The 18571-nt window shown below is 34.8% G+C and overlaps 1 protein-coding gene across 1 annotated transcript; it reads right to left on the bottom strand.

Moving 5' to 3' along the window:
- Positions 1–13858: 13858 nt before the first annotated feature.
- Positions 13859–16380, bottom strand: LOC127106793 (putative pentatricopeptide repeat-containing protein At3g01580). Its single transcript, XM_051044093.1, has 2 exons — positions 16291–16380; positions 13859–16197 (listed from the first exon to the last, which is right to left on the bottom strand). The coding sequence occupies exon 2, from the start codon at positions 16153–16155 to the stop codon at positions 14035–14037; it is 2121 nt and encodes a 706-aa protein (XP_050900050.1). The 5' UTR covers positions 16156–16197; positions 16291–16380; the 3' UTR covers positions 13859–14034.
- Between the last annotated feature and the right edge of the window lie 2191 nt (positions 16381–18571).

Genomic DNA, 18571 nt, shown 5'->3' with positions numbered 1-18571 from the left:
GTGTAGTCTTCTCCACATTATCAATGTCTGCAATAGTTTGGTATTCCATGAACACCACATCACAGGTTATAATAAGCTTTTTCCCTAGAGGATCATACAAGATGTAACCAAACTCATCTTGCCCATAGGCGATAAAGATACATTGCTTTGAATTTGCATCCAACTTAGATATTTCAACCTTTGGAATATGTAGAAAAACCTTACAACCAAATACTCTCAAATGAACATACTTAACATTCTTTCCAAACTGAATTTTGTCTGGAACTTCACAATTTAAAGCAACAGTAGGAGTGAGATTAAAAACATACACCTATTATCTCAATTAGTGTTTGATTCATCCTCTTTGTTAAACCATTCAATTTAGGAGTTTTATGAGGAGTATTTTCATGTGCAATACCATGTTGATTCAAGGCATAAACCCATAGTTTCATGGAACAGTTATCAATAAAGGTAATAAAAAAAGTGCACCACCTTTAATAGACCACAAACATCAGAATGTACCAATTGAAGTAAATTTGACTTCCTTGAGGGAGGATGTCTCTTGAAGGATACTCTAGTTTGTTTACCATCCATGGAATGAGTATACTTCTTGAAATCTACATTATTTAATCGCGGAAGCACGTCCTTTTTGGCCAAAACACTCGGCCTTTTTTCACTAATATGACTAAGTCTTCAGTACCACAAAGAATTTTCCATGTCGATAGCATTCACGATGTCCCTAGAAACAAAATATTTTGTCCAATATAGTTTAGAAAATTTCTCCCCTCTAGCCACAACCAAGTTATCTTTGTTAATTTTCCACATTCCAGAACCAAAGTGATTGTCATAATCACAATCATCAAGCATATGCACAGAGATCAAACTAAAGCGAACATCAGGAGCATGTTTGACACCTCTAAGCAACAATTGCATTCCCATGTTAGTTTGCAAGCAAACATCACCAACACCAATTATCTTAGATACACCGTGATTAACCATCTTCAACACTCCAAAGTTACCATAAGTATAAGATATGAAGAAATCCTTCTTTGGTGTAACATGCAACGTAGAACCACTGTCAACTATTCACATGCTCTCGTCTGATTCAAGACTAACTAACTCATGATCATGGAGAATAACGAGATCACCACTAGTAGCAGTAGTAACATGATCATCATTGTGATCTTCATGATATTTTTGTTTAGACTCGTCCTTCTTTCCTTTGTTATCCCTTTTCCACTGATAACAACACTTACATATGTGTCATATTTTGTGACAATAATGACACTCCATATTCTTGTATCATGGCTTGGTCTTACTTTTGTTATTCTCTCTACCACCCTTTGGTTTCTTTTTCTGACTTTTCCCCCTATTTTTAATGACAAGTACATCATATTAAGATGAAGAACCTTGCGTTTTCTTTATCTTCCCCTTATTAAGAATACCACCCTTAGCTGTTTCCAAAGAAACAACACCTCTAGCAGCTAAACTTGTGATAGAAACCTGAAACGTGTCCCAAGAGTCTGCTAAAGATAGCAATAGAAAGAGTCTCAAAATTTCATCATCAAATTTAATACCCATTCCTGATATCTGAGAAGCCCTTGAAATTAACTTAAGTGATCTAAAATATAAGCCCCTTCCTTATACTTCAAACTTATGAAGTTATTCAATAAGAACAATTTGTTATTCTCTAATTTAGAGGCATACAAGAACTTTATCTTCTCCCACAAAGTTTTTGCCTTTGTCTCATTAGCAATATGATTATAAATATTATCTTATAGATATTACTGAATAAAACAACATATATGTAAATGTCCAAACTCCAATTCTTCATCAAACATAAAATCCGACTTTGTGGGACTAAACACTGGTAAATGCAACTTCTTCACAAATAGAAAGTCTTTCATCTTTCCCTTCCCCAAATGGTAATCAGAACCATTCAAGAATACCATCTTCATATTTTTATTTGACTCCATTATTCAAACAAGTAAAATAGCCCTTAAACAAGAGCTTTGATGCCACTCATATGGGAAATTAACAGACAATAACATACTAATACGCAACAGATAAAAAATTCCATATACTTGTAGGAACCTATGAGGATCAACAACAAATAAAACAAATGAAAACATAAGAAAACACTGATATTTTAACTTGGAAAACCGCTCAATATTAGAGTAAAAACCATGAGTCGTCTAGACCAAATAAATAACTCCACTATAATTAAATAAGGGTTCAAGAGAGCGTTAAAGTGATTCACTAACTAATGCTAACAACCACAAATCACAAAGCATACTAGCTTACAAATAAGAATCAAGAAGAAGAAAAATTATCCAAACCTGAAGCTTCAGTGCGAAGCAAACATCTCTCAGCTCATACCTTGTTTTGAAAACCTGAAGAGTCAAAAGGTAGATAAATATTTTACGAATGTGCCCTCTAAAGTTAAGCTCGAACTGACGGTTAATGAATCCAGAATCGTCAATTTAGTGAGACTGGTTGTAGAAAAATGGGAATATGTGATGACTTCTCGGCAAGTATATCGATAATGGCGTAGTAATAAAAAGATTGAATCCATAGGGACTGCTTCTAACAAGACAAAATGTTTATAGTGTACAAAAGCGGCCAGGTTGTATTTTATAATCCTCTATTTCTCTATTATTGATGTTTAATGCCTTGTATGAATTATCTCATCACTATAACTCCATGGAGAATTAACAAAACCGTTATAACTGATTCCTCACGAAATAACTCATTAACCACTACTTGGAGATTTCTATCCCTAGTCCTCCAACGTAAGTAGGGTTAGGCGATGCACAGAACGTTAATTCCTATGTCATTACTCGGGATCTCCTATTCATATTCAACCAGCATAAGTACAACAATTGCCTTAGGTCCAACATATAGGCTAATGGTCAGTATTTCCTATGTACCCAAAATCAATTTAAAATAGTATATCACATAAAAAGCATTAAGAATAATAAGCAATTGAATGACATTATAGATAAAAAAAATGTTCATACAAAGTCAAATAAAGATATCACCCAACAATATTGAAATAATTTCATCATAACACAACCTAACCTAGAGGAGCTTAGTTACTCATAATTTAAATTACAATACCATAATTGATAGATGAAAATAGCATATGAATTCCCTTGAAGTAATGACCTCCAATGGCTTCAATTGCCCTAAAAATCTCATTTAATGCTTTCCAAATCGTGCTTAACTCTCTAATTTTCGTAACCTTTATCAAAGTGAAGAAATTCCCCTTAAAAGGAGATCATAATGGATCAAATGCGTCATAAAAATCCCAGAAAGAGGGACCATCACGCGCACGATGAAGTTTTATGTACCTTATTGTGCGCGTGATGGTGCGTGTGATTTTTCCCGAAGTTGACACTTTTTGCTCCCTTTTTCACCAAAATCGTCACACTTAGCTATTTTTTCCTTATTATTCAGTCTTTCTTCTTCATTTTATCTCATCTTTTACTTGTTTTGATCTGATTCTTCGACTAAATTCATGCAATGACGGACTGTCATCACAACCCTAAACTTGAATTGTTGCTTGTCCTCAAGTAACTCGCCTACAACTGCACATTTCAACGGAAAGCAAGTCGCACAATAAAAATTGAACATCACCAAATTAAATATTTCTTTTACCTGGCCATCATTCTAGCTTCCAAATTCTATCTGGAGAATTCAAAAAATGTCCTCAACATTGACGAGTATTCAACCTGTATCTCATCTCACTTTGACTCACTCAATGGATATGGTTATCTCTCAATCAACATGCAAAATCAATTATTCTTAGCTTGATCATGTTTTAATATAGTCCATCCCAGAAATCACAACACATACATTAGAGGTCTTTTCATGTTGTAACTTGGCTTATGTTTGGGTAGGATATTTTTAGGAAAGTAAGTTTAAACCTTTTGAGTTAGGTGCCTAGTTCTCCTTTTATAATCATACCTCTTTGTTCCTATTTGACGGTACTAGAGATATTTAGTCCTTCTTATACTTTCATTCTTTTTATTTTCTCATTTTTTTTGAATAAGTGTCTTTTTCCACATATTTTTTCTCATAAATTTTGAATTTTTTTGCCAATATTCTCTAGTACCCCAACCCCAAATTTAAAATTTTGCTCACTTCCAAGAGCAACCCCAAACTTAATCTTCTTTATACACTTTAGGAAACATACTTCTACCTAACTCCAAAGAGACGGTGAAAAGAAAAGATATTTCAACTCATATGGCTAAGAATCTTAGGTTACGTCATCGAAGGAAAGGCTAAAGCTCGAAGTGGTTAGCAATGATATACCTATTTCTACAGGGTGGTTTAAAAAGGCTTAAAGTTATAAACAAAAAACTGCCTCAATGTGTTTCAATCAAACCAGATGAACTTAATCGGAAATAGATCAAACCAGATAAAACAATAATGCATGTATACACTCATAAAGAAAGAAAAGTGAACAATGCAATTTATTTTGCTCAAACCATACTAGATGAGGTATTTGTAGGTTGAGTACAAGTTCGTTGATTCTTTTTTTATCATTTGCTATTGTGGTGATCAATCTTCTTTTAGATCATATATTCAATGCCAAAGTGCTAAACTTGCAAATCTGGAGAGAAAATAGCTACAAACTTATTCATTAAAGAAAGCATATCATCATGGAAGGGTCATGCTCGAGTAGATAATTTCTCTTGGGGACGGTCTTGAATAAAAATAATGTAAATTTTACAAAACAAAAAAAATTGGTTATAACCGATGGATTTCCTCCCATCCAACGCTTCTTTACCATCATTAGCTTGACGTGCCATGGTTAAAACTCGCCAGGCGCAAGAGATACCCTCACGCCAGTGAAAACTCCTGTTGTCATTCCTTTCTGAAATTTAGTACCTTTTTCTTCCAATTGATAGCATTTCTCTAGATCCTCCAAATATGGTGTATATTCATATGCATTAAACACCACCTTTTCCTTGTTTAATTTCAAAATAAGTTCACATGTCTCCACGTCTATTTTTGCCTTTTCGGTTGCCATGAATGGACGCCCGAGAATAACCGACCCTCAAGCTTTCTCTCCATTTTCATGCAATAACCGCTTCCCTTCCTTCATCCTTAACAACCTCCATAACCTCACTCTCCCACCAACAACCTCATCAGAAAACCTTCAACCTTTCCTTCCCTCTGTCGTCGAAAAACTCACAAGCATATTGTGTGTCACAACGATCGATTTCGAGTGATGAAGCATTGGAGCAGCAACATCAAGGGGATTCTCTGGCATTCACAACTGTGTTTCGCAAGCTCCGGCTGAACCACCACAACTATGTCGCATGAACTATCGGGTTTGTTATTGGTAGCCATCTTCTTCCTTATTTGCATTCCCATTTTTCGTTGTGATTTTCGTTCTTCCTCTTTATATGGTTTTCATTGTTTGTCTGATTTTAAACTTATATGAGTATTATTAGTTTCTGACCAAGATATCAACATGGAAAACTATAAGATTCATTGTTTTGGTGTTATTGGGTTTTATGTTTTTTATGATAGTATCTAGTCATTTCTTAATCTGGGATGTGTTTGCTTTGAAATTCTTGTTCAAATATGATTTATGTTTGAGTAAAATATAATTGTCGTGTACTGAAAATGCTTGGTTTGTATGTTCAAAGATGATTTCTTAATTTAGGATGTGTTTGCTTTGAAGCTTTTGTGTTTTTTCTACTTTTGCTTCTATTTTTTGTTGTTTTTGACATTTCCTTTTAATCAAATAAGTTGTATTTTTTCTTTGGGTTTGCAGCATTTATTTTAAGCCCATGTAGCTCTTGCCATTCACTCTCTTTTTGTTAGTTTCATTTTACGATTATTTTTCCTTTTTTTATTTCGATTACTATCTGTCATACGGTGAACTGACTTGGGGTATTTTGCTTTTTATCGCAATGTCGCGGATAGCAAGAGTCGCCACCGACTTTTCTTTTATCCAATAAGGAAAGGTGGAAAAGAACAGGAAAGACCTCAATAGATTTTGGGTTCGGGAGGTACATTATACAAAGGGAAGGTGTTAGCACCCTTTGTATCCATGGTTATCCATGGGCTCTTAATTGCTGGATCACTTATATTTTTTGTCTGAAAAGTGTTGGTGAATTGTTTAGAAAATGTTTTGAAAAAGAGAATTTAACTTTGTAATGATTCTCGTATGAATGTATACAAAGTGGTTATCTCGTTTAGTTTTGAAAATGGTTTAGAAAAATATAACTTGGTAATGATTCTAGTATGAATGTATACCAAGTGGTGATTTTCTAGGATTTGCAAAGTGTGAAGGGGTGGAAAATGTTTTAGGTCATGATCCAGCAATTGAGAGTTATACCTTCCTAAGGTCGTCATGAACGTTTCCTATCCTTATGAGGGTAAAACTGTCCTTACTATTGAGAAGTAAGTAATTTTACCCTTTGGATGTTTAAGGGTCATCGTAGGGTCATCGATAGGTCATTGAAGACAACAGTTGTAAGGATACCTTAGCATTCGAAGGGACGATCATCATTTAACCGTAGGCTACACCGAAGGGTCATCGAGGGACGAAATCGTATTTTCGAAGGCAACATCCGAGGGACCATGATTTATTTTATGATGATTTAATCGAAGGGTCTTTGCTAAGTATATCCCCACATTCGCGGGACATGACCGTATTACGTAATCGGGGGTAAAAGAGAGGTCCAAGATCACATATTTAAAGGCCACATTTTAAAGTTAATTAGGTAATTAGGATGAATCTCCACATTAAAATCAATACATTAAAAATAATACATTAAAATTAATACATTAAAATTAATTATTAAAATTAACACATTAAAATTAATTATTAAAATTAACACATTAAAATTAATTAGGCAATTTAGGGTGAGCCTCCACAAGGGTATCCCACAAATAAAGTGGAAGACCTAACGGCGGTCTTTTTTTCTGGGACATATGAACCTTTGCAAAATTCAACAAACGGGTTAGCATACCAAATCAGGGTGCAATCGAGGATTACACCGCAAAAGAAATCACAACAGTAATAGGATCAGATAAACAATGTCTGGCTATGATAAAACATGAATGAAAAGTCATAACAGAAAAGCTGGCTACTGTCAGGTTCGCGCCTGCCTCGCCTAGCGAAGGCCTAGCGAATACTCGCTACATGCTCGCTTAGCGATGTGCTAGCGAGCGGCTGCGGGTTTTGAATTTCAGAATAGTATGACTTCGACCTGCGGCGTGGCTTATGGCATCCAACACATAATTACATGGTTCAGCATTCACAATATTCAGGCACACTTAAATTCACATGCAAAACCTCAAATATGTTTATGAATTCAATTATATTATCACATGCAAGTTAAGAACATAAAGCGGTATCACATGCAAATTAAGAAAATAACACGATAATAGTAATGCAAACCTGTTTGCAATCGAATTGCAACCTTGAATTGGCGAGCCGGATTGAGTTGGGCGGCGGTAGCTTCGGAGCGGAGAAGCGGCCTTCAGGGTTTCTGCACTCGGAACTTTCTAAAGTAGCCTCCAGGGTTTCTGTGCCAGGGTTTTCCTCCCTCTTCCTCCGTTTTTCGTCCCCTTTTTCATTACTGAAGTGCTGGTATTTATAATGCCCTTTTTCATGACCTAATGGGCTCAGAACGAAGCCCGAAATTTTTTGTTGTCTGTCAGCCTCGCTAGGCGAGCTGGTAGCGAACGTTTGCTTCGCTAGGCGAGCTGGTAGCGAACGCGTAGCGAACAGGCCAGTTTGGGCCATTTTCTGGATTGGGCCATTCGTGAGCTGGGCTTTTGTCCATTTGATATCAGTGCCTTGCAGAACAAGTCGGAGGGTCTTGGAAAATGCTTTGTAATATCAACGGGCAAATTTTGGGGTATGACACTATCATTGTAATTTTTACGATATTAATGAATAATAAAGTATATTTTGCACGTGGGTTGTTATATTTCTTTGGCTTACTCTCATTGCTAAAAATCATATTTTTATTCGTGGATTCGATATTTTCATGCCGTTACACCGTCGATTTTTTATCGATATATTGATTGTATTTCATTGTGTTATGACCATTTGCATACGACGTCTCATTTGTTGTTGGTACGCAGAAACCGACTTTGGGCACATTACGATGGGTCTCACTTGCATTTCTCGATTTCTTGCTCATTTTATTTGTCGATTTTGAGGTTTTCATAATCATAGTTTGGTACAATTTGATTTGCCATTGTACGAATTCAAGCTTACTTTATGACTTCATTCTTGAGCATCTTGAGTTCATTCCCATTCCATTCCATTTTTGCAATGATACGTCATACATTATAATTTCTTTCGATTCATGATAACATACAACGGTCCAACGTCGTTATTTGTTTAAATCGAATTTGAACTTAACTCCCATTTTCCTTGCACGTCTTTGTGTTATGTGACTTTGATTCACATCTCCGCATCACGATCTTAATTCGTGCATGTTTGATTTTTATTCTACTTCTTTCGATTCGATTAAGATGAGCGTGTGTTATACATATGGCATTATGTTGTTATCTCCCATTCACATGTCTTACTCTTGGGCCTTCTTATAATGAGACCATTTTCTCTTGCACGTACACTCATTTACTTGCGTTTGTTAATTGGGTTTTGATTTAATCATTTTATTATCTCATATCCCCATTTAACAAAATTTACCCCACTCTCATGATGTGTAATAATTTTATCGCTTTATTTCTTGATTGTTTTGTTTAGTTAGTGTCTAACACAAGAATAAAAAATCAACTCATTTTTGAAAAGAATAAAAATAAAAACTCAATACAACATCAAGTATTTTCTCAAAGACTAAACAATTCAAACCATTATATTCATCGACTTCTACCATTCCCAATTTCTTAAACTTTTCATCTCCAACTTTTCACTTTCAAACCATTTCATTCAAAGTCATTTTGCAATCGCTGATCAAATGCTTGATCCAACGTCAAGTCATTTTCAAAATAAAAATCAAAACACTTAACGCTTATCAAACACTTTTCAATAAAGATGGAAACGGAACGTGGTGGTTACCACGAGCTCCTGAGATTGAGATTCAAGATGGATATCTCGCATATCCTACCTCTCTCCATCATTCAAAATGTCAATACGATTTCTTCAAACCTTTTCTCTATCAAATCTCAAAACATCTAAAGATATCAAACCTTTTCTCAATCAAATCTCAAAACATCTAAAGATATCAAACCTTTTGAAAATAAGATGGAAATGGAACATGATGGATACCACGATCTCCTGAGGCTAGGATTCGAGATGGATATCTCGTCCATCCAAGTTCTCGCCAATCAAACTCTTTTCTCACCGCCGTACGATATATCCTTAAACCCTTTTTCTCAAACGAAATGTATTTTGTTTCAAGACGATGCAAAACAATGTTCCATCCACTTGAATGTGTGAGTAAGCCTGCGAAATTTCCCATGAATGTTAATTTATAAATCCATTCAGTCATAATGCAAACGTTCCCTTCTCCACTTGTTTTGGGTAGCCAACAATGTTTTCGTCAATTGACACAAAGTAGCTTTCGCTAGAATCGACCAGTAAACAAACATTTTCTATCCAGAACTCCGTAAGCTTTGAGTTCTCTATTGCACCCGGAGATACGTAGGATCAGGATTTGTAAATATTATCAGACCCATTAATAAAAAATTTAGGTTTAGTTCCTTTCTTCACACATTAATAAAAAAATCCAAAAACATTTTCTCTTTTCTTTTGTTTCTTTTCATCTTTCCCTCCTAATAACTCGAGAAGCATAATATTTCTAAGCTAACACCAACATGCACAACTAACCTAATGGTTCCTATGGAGTATAATAGACGTAAGGGGTGTTAATACCTTTTCCTTGCATAATCGACTCTCGAACCCTGATTTGGTTGTGACGACCAATATCATTGTAATTTTTTCTTGGGTTTTATCAATATTTCCCCTTTTCTTTTTAGGAATAAATAAAGTTCAGTGGCGACTCTATCAAATTCATCCTGCGAGCGTGTGATTTCACTTTGTTCAGTCGTGTTCTCATTTTTCGAGGTGCGACACCAACTCAACAAAACCTTTTTCAAAAGGTTATCAAAAATTTTAACCAAATGTATTGATCGCACAATCTACGAATTTAGCAATTACTAAATGAAAAGTAAAAGAGAGAAAGAGAGGGGGAGAGAGAGAGTACACAAGGATTTGTTTAGGCAGTTCCCCAATCGGCCTCATTATGGCTACGTATGCCCTCAATTTAAACTCGAATTGAGATAATGAAAATTAACCTTTGCAATTGTAGTTTACAAGAAAAGAAATAACATTCCAACCCTTCAAACCTTATGTTTAATGTGGATTCTATCTTCTTTTCTTCCCTTGATCCACCGTCTCATGCTAATACTTTGCAAGAAACCTTAGTTTTAAAAACTTTCACTCGATCGAATCCAAATTGTGAATTGTTGTCACCCAATATTTACAAAGATGATCCTCCAGTTACCATTACTCCTTGGTGTGACAAGATAATTTGTGATGAGATGTTATTTTGCTATTTGAATCCTTTTGAACATATATATACTTTTTATGTGGAGGTTTCAAAGACCTTTTAAACTTTGAGGGGTCAATGGCAAATATAACATTTGATTGTAATGTCTTGTCCAATTTAGGTTTAAGAGTATTAATCTTTTTTTCCAAAAGTGACAAGTTTCACAACTAAACCATGAAGGTTCTTCATCCTCATTCTTATATTTTTGAATATCTATCATAGATTTCTTAAGAGCTTCCATATTCTTTCCAGTTTCTAAAACTTTAGCTTCTAAATGTGAAAAGATTATTTTCAAAATCCTCTTGTAATTGAGAATAAGACAATTCATTAATAGATTCAAGTTTATAATGACGTACATTCTTCTACTTCTTTTTGTTCGCCATGAAGCAAATCTTTTTCGATTCATCACTATAACTTTAGTTTTCATCACTTGAGAATTCTCTTTCACTCTTCCAAGGAACGTATGCTCTTCTAGACTTTCTAGATCTCTTATGTTGGTCTTTTTCTTTGTCTTTCTTGATCAATGGACAATCCGACTTATAATGACCGTCTTTTCCACATTTGAAACATGAACCTCTATGTTTACCCTTCTTATTATCATCTTCCTTTGAGGAGTTTGACAGTCTTCTAAAGTGGTTCTTGTCTTAGTTCTTGACTCCATTTTTCCTTATGTACCTATAGTACCTTTTAACGAACAACCCCATTTCTTCATCATCCGAATTCTCGTCATCACTTTACTCATTGGTTTAGGACCTTGAACTAGAATCCTTTAGAGTAATATACTTCTTTTCTACCTCATTATCCTTTCCTTTCTCCTTCTTTGGCTTCTTCTTATGCTTTTTCTCATGTTTTTCAAGTAAGTGAATTCTTGCTCATGTTCTTCTAGCTTGCCAAATAAAGTTGTGAGATCAAGTGTTCTAAGATCATATGCTTCTTTGACTGTAGTGACCTTAGGTTGTCATTCCCTATTAAGACACCTCAAAAATTTATTAGTATAAATATCATTGGAAATAGGCTTACCTAGAGCTTTCAAATGATTTATAAGTTGTGTGAACCTTTTTTGCATGCCGGCAATGGTTTCACCATTCTTCATGCGAAATAGTTCAAACTCTTGAGTTAAGGTATTGATCCTAGCTTGTTTGACTTCATTAGTTCCCTCATGGGTAACTTATAATGTATCCCACAAAGCTTTGGTAGTTTCACAATGGGAAACACAATAATATTCATCAACACCAAGTACGGATATGAGAATATTTTGTGCCTTCCAATCATGTGACCACAATTTCCTATCAATATCATTCCATTGTGCTTCCGATTTTGGTACGACGACACCTTCAATTCGAACTCGAATTGAGATAATGAAAATTAACCTTTTCGATTGTAGTTTACAAGAAAAGAAATAGCAATCTAACCCTCCAAACCATATGTTTGACGTTGATCATATCTTATTTTCTTCCCTTGATCTGAGCTTGATCAAGTCACCCAACAATACCAATTTGATCCACCATCTCACTTTACTCCTTTGCAAGAAACCTCGTTCTTCAAAGCTTTCACTCGATCGAATCCAAATTATGAATTGCTGTCACCCAAGATTTACCAACATGATCCTACGGTTATCGTTACTCCTTCGACCGAACCCACTGTTCTTCGAAGCTTTCACTCAGCTGAATCCAACTTGCATAATCTTGTCCAAAACCTTCAAATTACCAATTGATCTTGAAGGAAAACCACAACTTGGTTTTCTTATTTGAAACCCCCCAAATATTCTTCTATGTAAGTCATGTGTCGACACTTTCGAAGCATGTGCCGACCTGTATAGGTCATGTGTCGACTCATAGAATAAAACTTTCTTCTATGTTTCAACCTGAAACCCCTTCACAATCGGAACATCAAACATACGCAGACTTTAAAACTCATCAACATGTGTTGACTCATACCTTGCATGTGTCGACTCATAGAAGAAAAAAAAATTATGTGTCGACACATGCATAACAGAAGCTACAAACTTAAAAACTTAAAAACTTAACAACATGTGTCGACTCATACAATGTATGTGTCGACACGTAAGCTTGTGGCTTGCATAAAAACACATTTTTGTCATGTAGTATCATTTATAACCTTTTTCTAAATAATTTTCGAAATGCTTTTATGCTTCCTAATGCTAAGATGCACATTAAGACTCAGAGGTTATCGTCTAATATACATAAACGCTAAAGTATCCTAGTTTTGACATCATATAAAATACATCTAATAGGAAGTTGCACCGACACACCACTCTAGCGCCTCATTTCATGTCTTAAGGCGTAGACTTTGGTTTGTTGGTGTAAAGCTTTGTTCCAATACACTAAGTCTATGAGCTTGAGAACAAAGTGTTTCTTGTATTCCACGTTAATTTTATAATAAGGATAAGTGTTGAATATTTGTTGTACACCACTCTACATTTCAGTAATTTGGCATAGTTGTTAGTTTATCTTAGTTGAATTGTAAATTCAACAATCAATAGACTCATTATTGAGGTTGATCACTAAGGGTTTGTGGTTGAATAAAATGAGTGAGTTCTCATGTTTAGGGGGAGACCTAAATAGAAAGTCATTAGGATTACGGAGAGACGTAGAACTTCATAGGGGTTGAAGCTTCTTACAAGACTAATTATTCTAATTCGAAGTAGTGAATTTCCTTTCTTGGATAAAATTACCCCCCAAACGTAGGTGTTGTTTCACTGAATTGGGTTATCAATTTCTTGTGTTCTCTTTATTCCTTTTTGGTTCCACCATGTTGTATAAGTTAAGATATTATACATTGTTGGCATACTAGTATATCATGTTGGATCAGTTATCCTAAGTTCCTAACATTGTGTCTGACATCTGCCCCCCTCAAGAACAGAATTTTAGTAACGGTTGCTTTAGCCATAATAATTGTCCACAATAGTTACCCGTGACTACATATTCAGCCTCAAAGATAGAAAGAGATATTATGTGTTGCTTCTTGTCGTGTGAAGAAACCAAACAACTTCCAAATAAAACACTATTATTTTTCCTATCTGATTTGCACCCCACAAGAGGTTCCATTAAGATACATCAAAATTCTTTTAACGATCTTAAAATGGGATAATAATCCAATTTATTACTTTCCGAGGGCAACGTAGACCATTGATTAATTGTTTTAGTTGAAATTTACTATGTTAAATATATTTAGTTTATATTTGCTTAATCCGGAGGAGGTATGTTATAAAACTATTTCAGCAGAGTATTATTCTGTGAAATAAGTCAATGAAATCAATTATTCTGAGACAAAATAAGTCATTCATCGTAAATAATTTTGTAACCTCACAATACAATGATGTGTATTAACGAAAGCCTCTTCATTTATTTACAACTAAACTACAACAAAAATAATAATTTTGAGAACCAAAACAAAAAGTAACAGAAAATAGCATACTCCAAAATCTTTTCTCCTCAATCCTTATACCATTCAAATGGAACAACTTTCACATTCCAAGAACTCATAGCATTTCCTCTATATGTAATTGAGGATCGTTACCTTCTTCTTCTCTCATTTTAGCATGTAGTTTTCTCAGAATTTCATAAATCTGGTCATATTCATCATGAAATCTATCACTTGCTACAAAACTTCGAACCTCGTTCTTTAACTCCACCATGCTTCGACCAATAATCTTCTTCAACCTATTCTCTTTTACCAGACTCCTAAGTTTTGTAGCATTATGCCAATTTTCGTCGACACAATAAATATTTGATAGGAGAATATAATACCCTGCATGTTTAGGGTCTAACGCGAAAAGATTCTTAGCTGCAACTTCCCCCATCTTTATATTCTGATGTATGCGACAGGCGCCGAGTAAGGCTCCCCATATATCAGGCCCAGCTTGCATTGGCATGTTGTTAATTATGTCCAAAGCCGTATTCAACTCTCCCATTCGACCAAGAAGGTCAACCATTATCGCGTAATGCTCTGAGTTTGGTACCAATTGATACTTGCTAATCATGATATCAAACATTTTTATCCCTTCTTTAATCAAACCTGAATGACTACAAGCAGATAGAATTGAGATAAAAGTTACATTATTAGGCTTAGTATCGGAATGATTAGCCATCTGATAAAATAATTTCAAAGCCTCTTCTCCTTGACCATGAAATCCATAAGCTGCAATTATTGAGCTCCAAGTAACAACATCTTTATATGCCATTCCTTTGAAAACCTTGTTAGCATCTTCTATGCTACTACATTTTGCGTACAACTCAATAAGTGATGCTCCAATGAATTGGTTATTTTCGAACCCGTTTTTAATTACAAAAGTATGAAAACAGACAGCTTGTTGAAGAATCCCCAGATCTGAAACAGCAGTAAGAATCTTAACTAGAGCAATAGCATCGGGTCGAGTTCCACTAGATAACATGTTGCGAAAAACCTCCATTGAGTCGTGCACCATTCCGATGTCAGCATAGCCACTAAATAATACAGCCCAAGCAATTACATCCTTCTTGGGCATTCTATTGAAAAGATAAACTGCTTTTTCAGGTGAAAAGCACTTCATGTACATGTCGATCAAAGTTGTAGAGACAGTCATTTCCATTTCAAAACCATATTTCACTGCCAATTCATGAATCTTCATACCTTCTTCCAAATTGGAAGTGTAAGCACAAGCTCGCAATGCACTAACCATAGTAACCCAGTTGGGTTTAATTCTCTTATCTAACATTTCATTAAAAAGATCTAATGCATTAGTTTCTTCTCCATTATCAGCATAACAGGCAACCATTGAGCTCCAAGATATAACATCCTTATCAGGCATTTCCTTAAACAAATTCGCTGCACTCTTGACAGAACCAGTTTTCCCATACAAATTAAGCAGCGAATTGGCCAAACACAACTTAGTGTCTAAACCCTTTCTTTTAACAAAGCCATGAACACTTCTCCCAAGCTTAAAATCAGATAACCGAGCACAAGCAGAAGCAACACTAACAAGCGTCACTGGATCAGGACTCACTTTCTCCAAAACAACCATTCGTGAGAAAAAATCTAGCGCAAGCTCCGGACTACCACTCTGCTCATAACCACTAACAATCGACGTCCATAAAACAACATCAGGTTTCGGATACTCCATAAAAACTTTCACAGCATCATTCATTTGACCACATTTAAAATACAAATCAATCAAAGCAGACCCAACAAACATATCATCATCTATCCTCACCTTCTTGAGAAACCCATGAATCATCTTACCCAATAAAAGCTTCTGCAAACCCGCACACGATTTCAATGCAATAGACACCGAGTAATTGTCAGGTCTTTGACTTTCTTCAATTGACATAGAACTAACATAATTCATTCGACGGAATAAAGACAACGTCTCTACCCATTCTCCCTCATAAAAATAACTTCTAAGCAAAGCATTCCATAGATAAACAGTTTTGTGAGGCGTTTCTTCAAACAGCTTATGTGCATGATGAATTGATGTGTATCTCGCATAAAGTACATTGAGCTTGGTAACAATGAAACTATCATGAACAAGACCCACTTTCAAACAGTGTGAGTGCAACTGTGAAATTGATAATTTACTGCAACAAGTTTCAAATAACTTCACTAAAAAATTCCACCTTTCCATAAGCTATTCATCTTAATGATACAGTGGTTGTAGCAACATGTCCTGTTGAGAAAATCATGAAACTAATAAGTTCATCAGCATTTTGATAGAAGAAGATAATAAGGAAGATGGTTGAAAAAGAGAATGAGAAAATACTAGTTTCTCGGTAGCTATTCTCCATTTCTTTCTCTAGTTCTTTGCTGTATGAATACGATGAATGAAAGAAAATTACATCTATTATCTTTCTTTCTTTTCATCTTAATATAAAATACATTTGCAAAATTTATCATGTATTAATAGTCTTTTTACAAAAATATCTTTATTTAAAGTATCATTGAAAATTATAAAGGATTTAATTGGAATACTAGGACAGTGTAAAAGGATTTTACACCGTCAGTTAATCATATACGTTGGATATTGAAATAAATTTGACTTTTATTTTAAAAACCTATAAAGTAATGCAAATGGGTGATGGTGATGAATCGACACTGTAAATCTTTTTAGACTGACAGTGTATAGTAATTAATCTCAATTATAAATTATTTTTCTCTTTTCTGATATAACTAAATATTAAAAAAAAATATGCAAAATTAATTAAAAAATGGACAAATTTTTAAAGTAAATATTTTTTCTTGATACTTGATCTATAAAATATTTTAATGGTAAGTTGGAGATTGTAAGATGACAATGTCCAATAGTGTTTCATCTTTGAATATTTCTTCTAGGTTTAAAGAAATTGAGGTGTGGTACATGCGAACACTTTGATGTCCAACTTATTAAATGAATAAGGCAATGGATAATGTTTTTAGGTTTTATAGTGTTTGTACTTTAATTTGGTCACCATCGTCCCTTATATCGAGTTTCCTCTAGGGTTTTTAGACAAATGACTTTTCCCCTCTTATGTGGACAGATGTTGAAATATAGGGTATGTTTGGATTGATGGAATGGAATAGAATGGAATGGAATGGAATAAACTTAAATTTTATTGTTTAGGTTAATTAAAAATGGATGGAATGGAGCAGAACCTGATGAAATGCATTACATTACATTTCATCACTTTCTATCACTTTTTTATCGTTCAATTTGGGGAAAATGATAAAATTGCTCTCTTCCATCATGTAATACTCAAACAATGGAATGGTATCTTTATTTCATTCCGCTCTGCTCCACTCCATTCCACTTTGTTCCGCTTCATTCTGCTTCGTTTGTTTCACCATATCCAAATATAGCCATAATTTTTTATATCATATGGCAGCCCTTCTTCAATCATGTGTTTTTCTAGGGAAAATCCATGTTTGCTCTCTAGGGCCTGGAACCTTCTTTTGGATGATAGGCGTAAGGTTGATATTTTCTCTTTTAATGTTATTGCCCTAACATCATGTCACCGTAAATATCTTTGTTTTACTATACTTTATGCTTTTGGTCAAACTTTTAAGCTAAGGTCGGAGGATGATCGATCATGATTTTTGTTGTTACTGTGTCATTCATACCTTAACCAATATCCTAATGTGCTCGTATTCTTTTTACCTTGGCCTGGGTAGGAATAGTTTCCCCCTAAGTCTGGCTCAGACGAACCGGGTTTTGGCTTGTGATGTTCTTGTAGATAGGGTTTACCAAATGGGTGACGAATTTGGTGAAAATTCATTCATCTTTAACCTATATTTTCTCTTTTATCTTTTGGTGCTCAATTTTTTTTAACAAGAAATTATGTGACTCCTCCGTGTATGTCTTCTCAGTGGTCTGACACATGTTAGTATATATCTAGTAGCATGATAGTCTATTGCTAGGCCTCTTATAATGAGTTTAATTAACGCCATGGTTATCATTCTGACAACACCTCTAATGATGTATTATTTGTTTAATTTTTCATGGTTGTCCCTTTACTTACTTGATTTCTAGTTTGTGGGGTTTTGTCTTTGTGTTTTCCTTCTTATGTGAGTATAAATACTTCAAGCGGTTATGCTTTCCACTTTTCTTCCTTTTCTATTTTCTACTTTCAATAGAAATGTTCACGTTTTCTCCTAAAGTCGTATCTCTTCTTCTTCTGCAACTGCTTTATAACTTTATGTTGGTAAGTATTTCTTCCTTCATTGTTCTTCATATTTACTAGGTTTATTAATGGCGGTGTGAAGTTAGTTTTAGCTCAATTGTTATCTAGCTTTGGGAAAAACTATGAGTGTATAGGATTGCTTCCTTCACAACTTATTTTCTTTTTTGTGGGTCTGGGTATAATGGTTTAAGCCATCAAATACCCCCTGAACATATTCTTGATGAGGGACATGCAACTCTTATCTTGGGTAAATGATACTTACTTGGGGACTCTTTTAGTATACTATAATTCAAAGATATTCGAGAACTATGAAGTTTTTACATAAGTAGGAGGTCTTCCTAATGCTTGGAAAATTGCATCCCGGACTCTATCGATAAAATATGCAAA

Source organism: Lathyrus oleraceus, chromosome 7 (genome assembly GCF_024323335.1).
Source record: "Lathyrus oleraceus cultivar Zhongwan6 chromosome 7, CAAS_Psat_ZW6_1.0, whole genome shotgun sequence".
Taxonomy (NCBI): Eukaryota; Viridiplantae; Streptophyta; class Magnoliopsida; order Fabales; family Fabaceae; genus Lathyrus; species Lathyrus oleraceus.
The sequence above is the reverse complement of the archived record's forward strand: the minus strand, read 5'-3'. Positions and strand labels throughout refer to the sequence as shown.

Excerpts from the sequence above, each read along its gene's own strand:
- LOC127106793 (XM_051044093.1), bottom strand. The coding sequence starts at position 16,155 with ATGGAAAGGTGGAATTTTTTAGTGAAGTTATTTGAAACTTGTTGCAGT.